We start from the raw sequence: 15,738 nt of genomic DNA on the forward strand, positions 1-15,738 counted from the left end.
TGCGAACACGCTATGTTCGCCAGGAACTATTCGCTGGCGAACAGTTCGGTACATCACTAATCTCTATGAGGAAAATTCAGCGTCCCCATGCAGAGCGTTGAGATGCTGAACGGCACTGCTGCCTACTGTTCAGCACTGAGCAAGGGAGCCCCTCCAGTGGTCATCAGAGAAGTGGCCACAAGGAGGTGTTCCTAGGGGCAATGTAAACACTGCCTTTTCTCTGAAAAGGCAGTGTTTGCATGAAAATGCCTGAAGGCAATGATTATACTCACCAGAAAAACGACATTAAGCTATTTTGGTGCCTATAGTATCCATTCAATTATGCAATGTAAAACTTTGTAGTTTTAGAGAAAAAAAAACTTTGCAGGGTTAAGACTGCCTCTAGTGGATGTCTACCAGACTGCCACTAAAGGCGCTTCCTGCGGTTTTACAGAGTTTAACTAGGTAAAACAACACACATGAGGATGTCCAGCTTCTTGCAAATGCCCATAGCAAAGCATTCATTCAATGCTTTTCTTATGGAGAAGGCCTAATACGTGTGCTGCACTCGCTATGCATGCGCATTTGACTCCTCTTTGTGCTGACGTCAGTATAGATGAGATGGCACAGAGAGACCAGCACACACACGCACAGCACCCTTAAACACAGATCACACGCACACTAACAGCACCCTCACACACACAGCACCTTTACGCACACAGCACACACTAATAGCACCCTTACACACACAGCACACACACACACACACACACACACAAAGCACCCTCACACACACAGCACCCTTACACACACAGCACACACACACTAACAGCACCCTCACACACACAGCACACACACACTAACAGCACCCTCACACACACAGCACACACACACTAACAGCACCCTCACACACACAGCACCCTTACACACACAGCACACACTAATAGCACCCTTACACACACAGCACACACACACACACAGCACACACACAGCACCCTTACACACACATCACACACTAACAGCACCCTTACACACACAGCACCCTCACACACACTAACAGCACCCTTACATATATACACATACACACACACACTAATATCACCCACACACAAACAGCACCCTTACACACACATACCGCACCCTTACACACACAGCGCCCTTACACACATAGCGCCTGCACACACACAGCGCCCACACACACACAGCGCCCTTACACACACACAGTGCCTGCACACACACACAGTGCCTGCACACACACAGCGCCCACACACACACAGCACCCTCACACACACTAACAGCACCCTTACATATATACACATACACACACACTAATATCACCCACACACAAACAGCACCCTTACACACACACACCGCACCCTTACACACACAGCGCCCTTACACACATAGCGCCCTTACACACACAGCGCCCCCACACACACAGCGCCCTTACACACACACAGTGCCTGCACACACACACACAGTTCCTGCACACACACAGTGCCCACACACACACAGCACCCTCACACACAGTGCCCGCACACACACACAGCGCCTTCACACACACACAGCACCTACACACACATCACCTACACACAGCATCCTCACACACATGTATGTATATGTATGTGTATGTATATATATATATATATATATATATATATACGCGGCGTGTGTGTTTGTGCTTTAGGGTGCACACCCTTATACAATAGGCTGCGCACGCCTATACCTGGATCGTTAAATTATTTTCAAGGAGTCTAACTCTAAATAAGGACCCTTGGTCACATACAGCCCAGTCCACACTTTAGGTGTGGCTAAGGCAGCTATTACACACTTCCTTCTCGCTATAACAAAACAAATTATACTAGCATTGGGCACTGTGATAGGCTGAAAGCAGTCAATTGACTCTCTCAGCCAATCAAAGACATTATTTGTTGCTCAGGCTAATGCTTCCTCATTAGCACAAACAATACAGAGGGGATGGTCTGCTGGGGACTCGTATTTATCATCAAAACATTAAAACCTGTTTAACAATGAAGAGAAGATGGGATTACACCAGGGGACTCCAGGCACTATAATCACTTCAAAAAGAGAAAGCAGTTACAGTGCCTGCAGTGTCTCTTTACAAGAGAGCAGAGAAATTAACAGCAATGGTCTAGTCATGAGATTAATTGATCCTAGGGAAGAAATACTGGCATCATAAATGTTTTCCTTTTGCAGGGAATGGAACAGTTTGTACTTGTGGTGAATGTGAAGCAAATTACTGCAACAATGGTGGAACATGCACCAGGGTGGGAACATCGTGCACCCAGAAATGTACATGTCCTCCGGCATTTATTGATGATCGATGCATAATTGCTGGCAACAATTTCCCCGCGCAGCTCAAAGCTAGTAAGTTACAATATAAGTTAAGTTCAAAAAGCTCAAAATTTAAATAAGTTAAAATAAGTCTGAGATGGGAGATAATCTTTACATTGTGAGTCCTACCCAACCTCTCACCTGCACGTTTTTATGCATGACAGTCCGTGAATATGTGTAAATTTATGTATTTGTATTCTTTTAACATACACACAGATTTACATGTGTGCACACACGCACACATACATGCACATATGTTCTAAAAATTTAATTAAACTGTTAGAGTGACCCAGCAAAATATGCTTTATCCCTTGTTAGAGTAAAGTTTAGTTTTGACTCCTATTTGTATTCAATATAGTGAGGATTGTCAGGAAATTAACGTGAATTTTCAAATGTAAGGCTAAAATAGATGAACTGCACTCCAATTCCAGTTTGGCTATTTTGGCCTAACATTTGAAAGTCACACTTCTCACTTTAGTTCATAACCCTGACTATATTTATCTGTTTTAATGGATTCCAAATGTGTTACCTGCAGGTACAAAAATGAGAACTATATCTTTAACAATCAAGAACACTGGAGCTAATTTCACTGACGTGGAAGCATATAGCAAGGTGTGTACTTTTGGTGTTTCTGCTCAAATTTTATTTGTGTTTACCATTCACATCCATGAAACCAGACGTGTTCCTATTAGTAATTGTACATTTTCAGTTTCTTAGTTATGCGCTATTGGTTGGGTTTATAGGATCAGTTTAGAGTGTACATTCATACACTGAGCAACATTATAAATGCAACACTTTTGTTTTTGCCCCCATTATTCATGAGCTGAACTCAAAGATCTAAGACTTTTTCTATGTACACAAAAGGCCTATTTCTCTCAAATATTGTTCACAAATCTGTCTAAATCTGTGTTAGTAAGCACTTCTCCTTTGCCAAGATAATCCATCCACCTCACAGGTGTGGCTTATCAATATACTGATTAGTCAGCATGATTATTGCAAACGTGTGCCTTAGGCTGGCCACACTAAAAGGCCACTCTAAATTGTGCAGTTTTATCACACAGCACAATGCCACAGATGTCGCAAGTTTTGAGGGAGCGTGCAATTGGCATGCTGACTGCAGGAATGTCCACCATAGCTGTGGCCCGTGAATTGAATGTTAATTTCTCTACCATAAGCCGTCTCCAAAGGCCTTTCAGAGAATTTGGCAGTACAGTCAACCAGCCTACACAACCGCAGACCACATGTAACCACATCAGTCCAGGATCTCCACATCCAGCATCTTCACCTCCAAGATTGTCTGAGACCAGCCACCCGGACAGCTGCTGCAACAATCGGTTTGCATAACCAAAGAATTTCTGCACAAACTGTCAGACACCGTCTAAGCTCATCTGCATGCTCGTCATCCTCATCGTGGTCTCAACCTGACTGCAGTTCGTCGTTATAACCGACTTGAGTTATGCTCACATTTGATGGTGTCTGGCACTTTGGAGAGGTGTTCTCTTCATGGATGAATCCCGATTTTCACTGTACAGGGCAGATGGCAGACAGCTAGTATGGCGTTGTGTGGGTGAGTTGTTTGCTGATGTCAATGTTTTGGATCGAGTGGCCCTTGATGGCGGTGGGGTTATGGTATGGGCAGGCATATGTTATGGACAACGAACACAGGTGCATTTTATTGATGGCATTTTGAATGCACAGAGATACCGTGATGAGATCCTGAGGCCCATTGTTGTGCCATTCATCCACGACCATCACCTCATGTTGCAGCATGATAATGCTCTGCCCCATGTTGCAAGGATCTGTATACAATTCCTGGAAGTTGAAAACATCCCAGTTCTTGCATGGCCAGCATACGTACCGGACATGTCATCCATTGAGCATGTTTGGGATGCTCTGGATAGGCGTATACGACAGCGTGTTTCAGGTCCTGCCAATATCCAGCAACTTCACACAGCCATTGAAGAGGAGTTGACCAACATTCCACAGGCCACAATCAACAACCTGAACAACTCTATGTGAAGGAGATGTGTTGCACTGCGTGAGGCCAATGGTGGTCACACCAGATACTGATTGGTTTTCGGAACTTCCCCAATACAGTAAAACTGCACACATGTGGTCTGCGGTTGTGTAGGCTGGTTGACTGTACTGCCAAATTCTCTGAAAGGCCTTTGGAGACGGCTTATGGTAGAGAAATTAACATTCAATTCATGGGTCACAGCTCTGGTGGACATTCCTGCAGTCAGCATGCCAATTGCACGCTCCCTCAAAACTTGCGACATCTGTGGCATTGTGCTGTGTGATAAAACTGCACATTTTATAGTGGCCTTTTATTGTGGCCAGCCTAAGGCACACCTTTGCAATAATCATGCTGTCTAATCAGCATCTTGATATGCCACACCTGTGAGGTGGATGGATTTTCTCGGCAAAGGAGAACTGCTCACTAAAACAGATTTAGACAGATTTGTGAACAATATTTGAGAGAAATAGGCCTTTTGTGTACATAGAAAAAGTCTTAGATCTTTGAGATCAGCTTATGGAAACTAATTTTGTTCAGTGTAGTTAAGAAAACGATTGACCTCATATATATTGTCCTGTCTACCATTGCAAGAAGTATGAAAGTAACTCATTGTTTCAATGGTAGCCATTGTAGTTTCCTGATTTTTGTAGTTAGCATCAGAATAAATCTTGCTACTGTATGTTATAGTGTTGGATATATGAACAACAGATAATGTTGTAAAGGAGTTGCTGTAGTTTATAGTGAAGTCACTAGTGATGATACCTTTATCCTGACATTTGTGTCTAGAAGATTAGCTGTTCTGCATAGCACCCATTGTGTTTTGAGTTTTAGGGGTTACATCTGGAGAGTTATCATGATATTTTACTACATGAGTTATGGTGGCAGCTGGTGATTTAAAATGGTGGGGTGCCAGACTCCTCCCTCAGAATTTTACTCCATTCTATACAGTACATAGATACTCTGTCGAGATATCACTTAGATCCGTTTGGTAGATTAGGAATGCCATTCGAGTGAAGTTAGTTTAGACCGGTCAACCACGAGGTGAAAACCCAAAATAGTTCCAGATGGTTTTAAGCTTTGACCGGTCTTCTTTCAGGAGTATTCACCATTAAAGGGACACTATAGTCACCAGAACAACAATGGCTTATTGAACTTGTTCTGGTGAGTAGAATCATTACCTTCAGGCTTTTTGCTGTAAATACTGTATTTTCAGAGAAAATGCAGTGCTTACATTACAGCCTAGTGATAACTTCACTGGCCACTCCTCAGATGGCTGTTAGAGATCCTTCCTGGGTCATGACTGCCTAAAATGCATCCAAACATTCAGTGTCTCCTCCCTCTGCATGCAGACACTGAACTTTCCACATAGAGATTAATTGATTCAATTAATCTCTATGAGGAGATGCTGATTGGCCAGGGCTGTGTTTGAATCATGCTGGCTCTGCCCCTGATCTGCCTCCTTGTCAGTCTCAGACAATCCTATGGGGAAGCATTGTGATTGGATCAGGCTACCACTTCTGATGATGTCAGCAGACAGATTGTTTTTCTGAGGCAAACAGCATGCAGATCTATAGCTTCAGGCTTGAATACAGTAAGATTTTGCAATATTTATGGAGGCTTGAGGGGCCCAGGGGGGCTAGATGGTGGTTTTAAAACTATAGAATACATGTTAGTGTTCCTGACCCTATAGTGATCCTTCAAAATAACGAAGGGAACTGTTAGTGTAACAGGGGGTCATGTGCCCTGTGTTCGGTAGTTTATTTTATACGAATGCCGTCCTTTATAGGTGAAAGGAAACAAACTCACGAAGGGATGGTAGTTCAACGTGTTTGCGCCATCGAGTGTCCAATTATAGTTCCATGCACTTGACGACCAAGCCCCGCTGTCTGTTTGTGAACAAAGATGACCGTCGCCACGTGTTCGGTCATACGAACGACGGCCACCAATCCAACCACTTAGAACCTTGCAGTTTCTAAGTGTGAATACCGTCAATTGGAGGCACACGTCTCCCCTGGGTGGACTCAATGTTCGGTATATTGTTCAAAAGACGAACAATATATCTTTGAGTTGGTTCGGCAATTTGAGGTTCCCGAACAGACTAGTCTTGAATACGAATAGGTGTCTGGTTCTGCCACATCCTCCACTCCAGTAAAAGACTCTTAGTGTTTCTAGCTAATGTAAATAATTTGTTTTCCGACATAAAAACTGGTGGGGGACTGCCCCTATATACAAGCCTTCCCTGTGTGGAATCTAGAGATAGGAGATATATAGGCTAACTTAACCGTTGTTGGTAGCATAGGAGAAGAATTGAGGAATATGGCATATGGAATGCATTAGGGACAATTACATTTGGGATGAATTGGCATGATGAATTGGCTGCTTGGAGAAGGCAATGGGTGAATTTGATTGGCTGAGAATATCACCTGACTGCTTTAGGTCTTTCACAGCGCCTATGCAGGTACAAACTGGTAAGTTTAGAATGTAGTGTGTAATCTCTGCCCTAGTCATACCTACAGTAGGATCCAGGCTCAGGTGGCCAGGGACCCTTATTTAGTGTTAAAATTCTTGAAAATGTTTTAACACTGAATTTTGGGACTTTGTCAGGAGACTCCATGCATTTTAACCAGTTCAATTAGATGACAAGGTTAGTTTCTGTTCAGGAATGTAAATTGACCAAGGAGGGTGCAGCAATGGAATTGATATATGAATTGGAAGACAGAGGACTTTTTTTTATGTTGTTGTATTATATTGTGGGTAGGATGTCCTTTGTATGGGTAAAGCATCAAGAGGTGAGTTTTACGTGAGTGGGGCTTGGGTGTTCTTAGACTCAGGAAGGACACATTTTGATCCAACCCTACCGTGTAAGAATACAAATCATACATTTTGGATATTTCAATGGTGCTGTTCCTTCAATATTGTCAATGTTTTTAACTTTACATAAATATTTATATAAAGCACGTTTACCTGGTTTAATATACCTAGCCATTTTAAGAGTTTACTGCTGTTACTCATAGTATGATATTAGTACATTATATAGGGATTCAAAATAATAATCTACAGATGATATTATATGAAGGCTTTACATACCTTTAAATGCATGTGTCATTAATAGATATTTAACCATTTGTATACCCTTTTTGTAGGTTAATGAAGTATTGAGCTTCATACCTCAATATAAAAATGCTACTGGTTTCCTATCCCCATGGTAAGTAAACTCTGATAAATACATAAATAATATTGCCATAAAACATAAAATCAATTTCCTGAGTTATGTTGTATCCCATTGTCATTGATTTGGACTGCCTAGTTTAGGATCCCTTTGACATTTTTTTTTTTCTCTGTCTAGGAACGAGTCTGACTTTTTTATTTCCAACGTCACGGCTCAATTTATGTATGTCGCGAACTTAACAATTATACAGTTTCTGAATAATGAGCTAGTATCAACGCTTAGGACTCGACTGGGTATAACAAAACGGGCAACATCAAACTTGACAGTGATAAGTGTTGAAGATGGTTTCAAATGTAAGTTTGAAAATGTAATATAAATGAACGTTCTGTAATAAAAAATCAGTATTCCAGAAATGAGTTACGTAAGCTGCAATAATCAAGAGCATTTCTGCATTTACGAGGTTACCTGAAGATATTGACAGCCATCTACTTTAAAAAAACAGAACAGTGCATATTCTCTGTATTTGCAATATAGACGCAAAATAGTTACTTTTGCGCACATGTCAATTTAAGTGGTCAGACTATGGTAAGCTGTCTCAAACACAAAGACGTAAATTAATCAGACTCCAACTAATATATATTCATTTTTTTGTGTGATTTTTACTACATTATAGCAGGTCTCCCAACTGTCCTGATTTGGGCAGAACAGTCTGGACTTTCAGGTCTTATCTCACCGTCCTGACTTAGTTCCATGGTGTCTTGCTGTTGGGAACACCAGGGAACTGTCCCCAAAAAGCAAAGTGTAAGCGCATCATTACTCACACTTTTGCTATGTTTAGGATTCTAGGACCCTGCAGAGAAAACTGCAATAGTGCTCCCTACAGGGTCTGCCCTCAGTGGGCTCACCTTACATGATTGGCAGACAGAGTTGGGAGGTATGTAATAATGTCATTGACACATTTGTGTCATGTGTTGATCTATTACACTTCCTATTGATTTGGAGTTTCTATGCATCTTTGCGGTTGCTGTCTACATAGTAACATACTATTTGTTCTTGCAGCATTCCTCTCTACAACTCCAGCTATGTTTTTGGGGTCGTATTTTTTTCTTTGGAAGATAAACAATATTTGTACTTCTAAATTGATGAAACATCACTTCCCAGAATTTTTTTATAATAGGTTTACTTATCCTCTATATTTAACGTGTTTGTGTTTATGAGAAGAAAATGTAGACATACAAACATTGTATTTAGCTCTATCCTAGAAATGAACACTTGCATTTTGGCTCTCCATCAATCATTGTTATATACTCTGCCCTTTGCCCTTTGCAGTCAGCCTACTTATAGCATTTGTGTCGTTTTACCCCACTCCCTCTAGTATGTAAGCTCATTGAGCAGGGCCCTCAACCCCTCTGTTCCTGTGCGTCAAACTTGTCTGGTTACAATTAAGTGTCTGTTAGTCCATCCATTGTACAGCGCTATGGAATTTGCTGACGTTATATAAATAATAAAATAATAATAATAATAGTGAGCATATAGAAGGGAGAAGAAACTGAATTTTTTTGTTTTTGTTTCTTCTCCTCCACTGTATTGTGCGCCCTGGCATGCATTTAACTAAAAATAGAGCATACATAAAAAGACAGGGGACACAATTATAGATGAGTTTCAGTATAATTTCCAGAGTAGTGGTGGTTCCCCTTTAATGTGGAGCCATCTGCCCCGTGCACTCTGATGATTAGCCATGAACACTGGTATCTGTTCATTCTAAATTGTCATTACTGCAGAATGTTAGGAACTGATCTGGGAGATAAATCCATGAGACTTGTTATGGGATAGGATACATACATGTCAACTTACACAGTATATTTCATTCCTCAGTAACCAAAAGTGAACTCCAAAACTCTCTGTCCTGTGAGCTTAATGGATATGGTGGATATACTCTGGATGCTGAAAACTTTCAGTGTGTATCAGTGTGCAATTCCTACTGTAAGAATAATGCCAAATGTGAGCAGATTCTTAATAAAACCCTCTGCAGGTGAGTGCGTATCCTATCAGATTAATACCATACCATGGAGCATAATTCAAAGATAAAATGCAACCCAAAAATATATTATCCATTTTTCCATTTCTCTTCCTCATTTGCAATGTATGCCCTGACTGTACCTTAACTAAAGGTGATTGTGATGAAATTTGTTAAATCTGCAATATAAGTTTAAAAGAAAATGGAGCATCACATGAAAAGGCTAACAAGTTATAGGTACTTTTCATTGTGTAAGGGGACAAGCATCACTTTGAGACAATTGTCTCATTCAAAAGCATTAGCTCTTTAGCTCTGAATGCGGATAAAAGTGGGTTAATATGATGTTATCCCATATTTACGTGCATATTCTTTCTTATTGCTTTCCACACTTATTTAAGGGGGGACACTAATCTAACCAATCAGTGTCCTATCCCTCAGAATGCTGGAAAAGTGCATTGAACATGCCGGACATATTTACACATGTGCAGTTGAAACATCTCTTTACCTTGCAACATCCAGATGGGGGAGAAGAGATGGAGTCTGATCAGTGTGATTCACACAGAGCAGGCTACAGTATTGGGTTTTTCTTGAGATGGGTGGGTTAAAGAGAGTGAGGGAGGCTAAAGGAACTCCCCTAGCTGTAAACACTTAGTTTATAAGTTTATAAACATTTATTACATACTTTTCAAAGTTTCTCTTACTTTATTTTAGTTTGCATATTTGTTTTTTAAAAGTGTTGTTAAGTGAGGCATGTTCAATGGAGTAGTTCCAGGAGAAGTGATCATTCCACTTAAAAGCTATGGTAGATAAACACACTACATGGAATTTACACATCACTCAGTGTATACTTAGTGATGTCCCGAATAGTTCGCCGGGAACCGTTTGCCGGCGAACATAGCGTGTTCGCGGTCGCGAACACGCGTGATGTTCGCTCCGCCCCCTATTCGTCATCATTGAGTAAACTTTGACCCTGTACTTCACAGTCAGCAGACACATTCCAGCCAATCAGCAGCAGACCCTCCCTCCCAGACCCTCCCACCTCCATGACGAATAGGGGGTGGACCGAACATCGCACGTGTTCGCAACCGCGAACACGCTATGTTCACCAGCGAACGGTTCCCGGCGAACTGTTCGGGACATCACTATATACAATATATGATTGCCATTTAATTTTCTTTGATGTTCTCATGTGGTTATTTTTGTGCAACGTTAATGTTCAGTGATATAAAAGTTAGCTGCAAAAAGATATGTACACTTTTGACTTTGTAGACTGTAGACGTTGTAGGACATTTTAGATTTTAGTTTGCCACAAAATATCCATTTGGATAGAAAACAATACATTTCAGATAAATTAGGTTTAACAATTGTCTATACATATTGGACATTGCAGACGTTTCTGGAAACATAACTATGTCTATAACATTCTAACTGCAAATCAATGATATCACAGCTTTACAATTAGCTTTACTCCTCTTGATTTTGCCCCTTTGCAGTTGTGTCTCATTCAGCATATACACCACCTCTGGGGCACAATGTGAAAACCTCACCATGAACCTGAATGCTTTCTTTGGGATATTGTTTGGAGCTTTGGCATTCCTCTTCCTTCTCTTATTGGGTATTGGTTTGGGCATCTACTGCTATCGAAAGAGGAAGAATAAAGAAGATGACACTGAGAGGTATACAATATCGAAATCTCGTCATGTAGATCATTGAGTAATGGGGGTTTATTATTATATGGAACATTGTATTACACTGCAATAAATATGTTCACACAAGTGGGTAGTTTCTGCTAAACATCAAAAGAATGAGGACAGTTAAACACGAAACCTTATCTACATTAAGTTTGTCACCAAAAATATAGCCACTAGGATATGGGTTATTTACTGAAGTGAGAATTAAATATGAATTCAAAATGAATTTCACATTTATGGCAAGAGTAGCAGAACTGAAAGCATATCTAACTTAGAGAATGTTTCCAGTTTGGAGAGCTTCACCATACATTTTAAATTTACTTTGAATTCACCTTGAATTCTTACTTTAATGAATAACCCTGTAATATGTGTATTTGTTTAGAGTTGTGGTCCAAAAACCTGCATTCCATCACATTTAACTGTAGAGTCAAAATGCAGCTCAACAAATGGTCTATGGGTCAAATCAAAATGAAATGTGCCCATTCAATTTATACAATATATAAATATTAAAATTGGAGGATGATGCAAAAAAGATAATTAAAAAAAAAAAAGCAGTATTATACATGCCACAGTTGATCTCATATAGTATAATTTTGAGTATGTTTGTAATTTCACTTTTCTTTGGTTTAAGAATATTAAGGATCAAATGTCATCCATAATGCTGGCCAATGACATAGAGGTTATGTATAAAAGTGACAAAATTATTGACTGTGCTTATGTAAAAAAATAATTCCCACCACATGTACATAAAAACTTCAGCAAAATAGAAGATTGACTTAATTATTATTAGAGGAACACTGTAACAATATGTATACATATCTGTATGCCTAATACTATAGTCTTAATGTCCCATATTAGTTTCTGGGGCCCCTCTTCCCCCGCCTGCTGAAAAAAAAACACCAAAAATAATAATAATAATAATAATAATAATATAATAATAATCTTCTCCAGCACCAATCCACGTTTCCAAGAATTCTAATTATTAAAATCAAGTAATAAGAGGGGAACTACTGTAGGCACGATAACAAATTAATTTAGATTAAGTTGTTATAGTGAGTGCAGTGGTCCTTTAAGTTATTTTATTGCAGATTATGTTTAAACTGTTTTTTCATCACTGCATTGCAATGCAAATGTCTGCAATTCTGTGTCAGACATTTCACATTGTAAGAAGAATTGAAAATGTAGAATGTTATAAAGAATAAAAAAGTCAAATAGCTTTCTTCACTTTAACATAATCATTGGGGAATGCACTGATAACCTTGGTAAACAATATAAGGGTTCAACTAGAATGGTTTCATTATTCTACTAAGTCATCATCGCAGTATCCTGTTTATCCTGATTAATATAATATTCAATATGGATGTTTCTCACTGCAGGTTACACCCAACAGAGTTTTCCTGGAAGAAATCCCCAATATCAGGTAAGCAGAAAGATTCTTCTCTGAGATCTAGTCCACCATCCTTGTAATGACAGCTATTTAATGCCTCCAATCATTCACTTATTGCAGGTTTCAACAAACTGAAAGAGTCAACGATACCAACGTTAACCACAGATAAAAAAGAACCACATCTTGTAAGCTGGCGACCTCACTTAGAGAAAGTTGATAATTTATATGAGGTATGCATGGATTTTCATTATATAAGATAATGTACACACAACTACAACTCCTATGATTATCTGTCCATCTGCTACATTCAAAGAGTTTTGGGAGTTTTGGGTGAAGGACAGATTTAAAGATCCATGATTTAGAAATTATGCAATAGTAAAATGATGATATAAGACTATCCCTCCAGAATATTATAGAATTACAAGAACCAATACATTTTATTTATTTATTTTTTAGAAAACAGACATTTTTTTTTTTTCTACAACTTTTCTGCATAAGTACGCACGGACAGGGTTATTCAATAAAGTGATAATTCAAAGTGATTTCGAAGCAAATTCTAAATTTAAGGTCTCATGCACTGTGGTTTCTATGTGTGGAGAGCAGAAGGGCTGCCTGTAGGAGGTCCTTTCTGCTGTTCTGTGTCAGTCAATTCTATGGCATTGACTCTGTGCCGAATAATTGACTGACAGGTGGGAGAAAGACATATCTTCAAAATGTTTTTTTTTTGCCAAATCTAAACCTTTGCTAACAAATCTGAAAAGTAATGGACTTTAGTGTATAAGTTGTAGGTACCATGACAGACTTTATATTTTAAAGGGATACTATAGTCACCAAAACAACTTTAGCTTAATGAAACAGTTATATAGATATATCATGCTTCTGCAGTCTCACCGCTCAATGCCCTGCCATTTAGCTAAATCACTTTTTTTCTGTTTATACTGACACAACCTGCATGAAATAAATCGTTTTCACTTTCAATCAGAAGTAGCTTACTTTAAAATTTTGTATCTCCTGCTCTGTAGATTGAACTTTAATTATATACAGGAAGCTCCTACAGGGTCTAGCAAGCAGGATATACAAAATTCTTAGTTTAAAAGAATTTGCAATAAAGGAAGCATAAACATTAGATGACTTTACAGGAAGTGTTTAGGCAGGCTGTGCAAGTCACATGCAGGGCTTGGGCTGCTTAAACATAGGGATTATACTCCTAAATTGCAGATAATTCAGCAGTGATACTGCAGGGGCATGATCTGTATACCAAAACTGCTTCATTTAGTTGTTTTGGTGACTATAGTGTCCCTTTAAGTGAACATTTTAAATTAACATATTTGCTATTGTTAAAAATTCAAGTTTAAAAATTAGTCATAAAATAGCCCATTTTTTGCAGTGTTGATAGAGGAACATTTCAATTGATAGAGGAATTTTTGAATGGAATGTCCATTGTTGATGTGTCTGTATCATTGGAGAGAAGTGCACTGCATGCGGAAATGTTCTGAGTAAGGGCCAGTCATGCTAAAGGGGAAAAAAAAACATAGGTGGGAGAGGGATGTGTGTGTTACACCAGTGGATCCCAAACCAGTCCTCATGGTCCACCAACAATCCAGGATTTATGTATTTCTCTGTTTTATTGCAATGGAAATACCCAACAAAACCTGGACTGTTGGTGGGTTTTGAGGACTGGTTTGGCAAACACTGTGTTACATTAAATAACACTCATAATCCCCAGACCATTGTAATGCTAACATACATGTAAGTATTTCATCAACATCTCCCAAGCAAAAAGAAAATATAGAATTTACCACTCTGGTAAAGTATAAATGCATTACCTGAGGAAACACGATGGCTTTATGGAGATGACATACATACAATGACAAGTTTATTTGAAGTGTTTGCTTAAGCTTGCACGGTAGAGCCGCCTATATATACAAGATCACATACGAGATTATTTCTTATAGATATAACTTGTGGTTTGCAGTGAATGCATAATGTAACAGCAAGTTTTTTCTATTTTCTTCCTAGGTGAAAATAAAAAGGCCTGAATCAAAAACCTTGGAAACAGATGGAATGAAAAAATAAGCTTCTCAGTGATGTTTTAGCTGGTTTCAAAACTCCTGATGACTTCAGTTATGAGATAAAGAGATCATTTATTGTATGATTAATTTATTTGACTGCACTATTCCTGACTATTATTTATTAACAACTGGTGCATGTCATGAATATTTTGCAATAATTCACAGAATTCTACATACTTCCAGGAAGAATTGTCTAGCCTTTCCCAAGAGAAAAATATGATAATCTAATAATCCCATGGTGTAGACAGTCTATTGTTGTATTTGTAGGGTACAGTAGCCAACCATGCTCTAAATATATTTAGTGTAAATCTAAATTATTAATCTGTGAATTCTTGCTTTGGCAGTTCAGCAATTATGCACAATATTGTAATCATTTATATTATCCAATGAAAGTGTTCTAGATACTATAAGGCTAATGAATGATCAAGTCGGAAGACACTTGAATCTCATGCTATCAGGAAGGTGACAATATTTGCTTTGTAGCACCAGAAAACAGAAAAAAAAACAAGCACATAGGAAGGAATGATGAATTGAAACGTTTCTTGTTATTACATCCTATATTTTTGTATCAGGTTTTTATATGTAATGATTATGGCAATATTATATTTTTATCATATGAGTGTAATAATTTATCAACTGTCTCAAAGACATTACAGTAACATGTAACAGGTGTCTCAACTTCAAGTATGATTCAGGAAAATGACGGTAATAAAATATTTTATTAGCATCTAAGTTATTCATTATTATTTTACCTGTTTGCTGGAGATCACATAATACCTTTATTTGCTATATTAATAAATGCCAATATGCTCTAACCTCTTTTAATTTCCAGAGATATATGGTGTTAAGGCAACATATAAAACATTTTGAGCATGTGTACAGCATGATATAGGGAGTGTGAAAGAAAGCACATGGGCAATACATAGGAAGGCCGAGGGCTAATTTGGGGACAGTAAGTGGATAATAAGCGGCATCTGGGGGCTACGATTGATATATAGAGGACAATGTAAATTTTTTTAAAAAAATATTGTTTTCATTTTCAATAAAATAT

General features: G+C 38.8%; 1 protein-coding gene across 1 annotated transcript in view; it reads left to right on the forward strand.

The window, feature by feature from the left end:
* MUC4 (mucin 4, cell surface associated) overlaps positions 1-15,393 on the forward strand; it is a 49,202-nt gene extending 33,809 nt beyond the window's left edge. Inside the window, exons 19-27 of the mRNA XM_063441717.1 lie at positions 2,158-2,367; positions 2,870-2,946; positions 7,495-7,556; positions 7,698-7,873; positions 9,396-9,552; positions 11,031-11,213; positions 12,605-12,648; positions 12,736-12,845; positions 14,635-15,393. Of these exons, the coding sequence (XP_063297787.1) occupies positions 2,158-2,367; positions 2,870-2,946; positions 7,495-7,556; positions 7,698-7,873; positions 9,396-9,552; positions 11,031-11,213; positions 12,605-12,648; positions 12,736-12,845; positions 14,635-14,691 (1,076 nt within the window). The 3' untranslated portion in view covers positions 14,692-15,393. The remainder of the gene's footprint in view (positions 1-2,157; positions 2,368-2,869; positions 2,947-7,494; positions 7,557-7,697; positions 7,874-9,395; positions 9,553-11,030; positions 11,214-12,604; positions 12,649-12,735; positions 12,846-14,634) is intronic.
* Positions 15,394-15,738: the final 345 nt, after the last annotated feature.

The sequence above is a fragment of the Pelobates fuscus genome, chromosome 2, assembly GCF_036172605.1.
Source record: "Pelobates fuscus isolate aPelFus1 chromosome 2, aPelFus1.pri, whole genome shotgun sequence".
Classification (NCBI taxonomy): domain Eukaryota; kingdom Metazoa; phylum Chordata; class Amphibia; order Anura; family Pelobatidae; genus Pelobates; species Pelobates fuscus.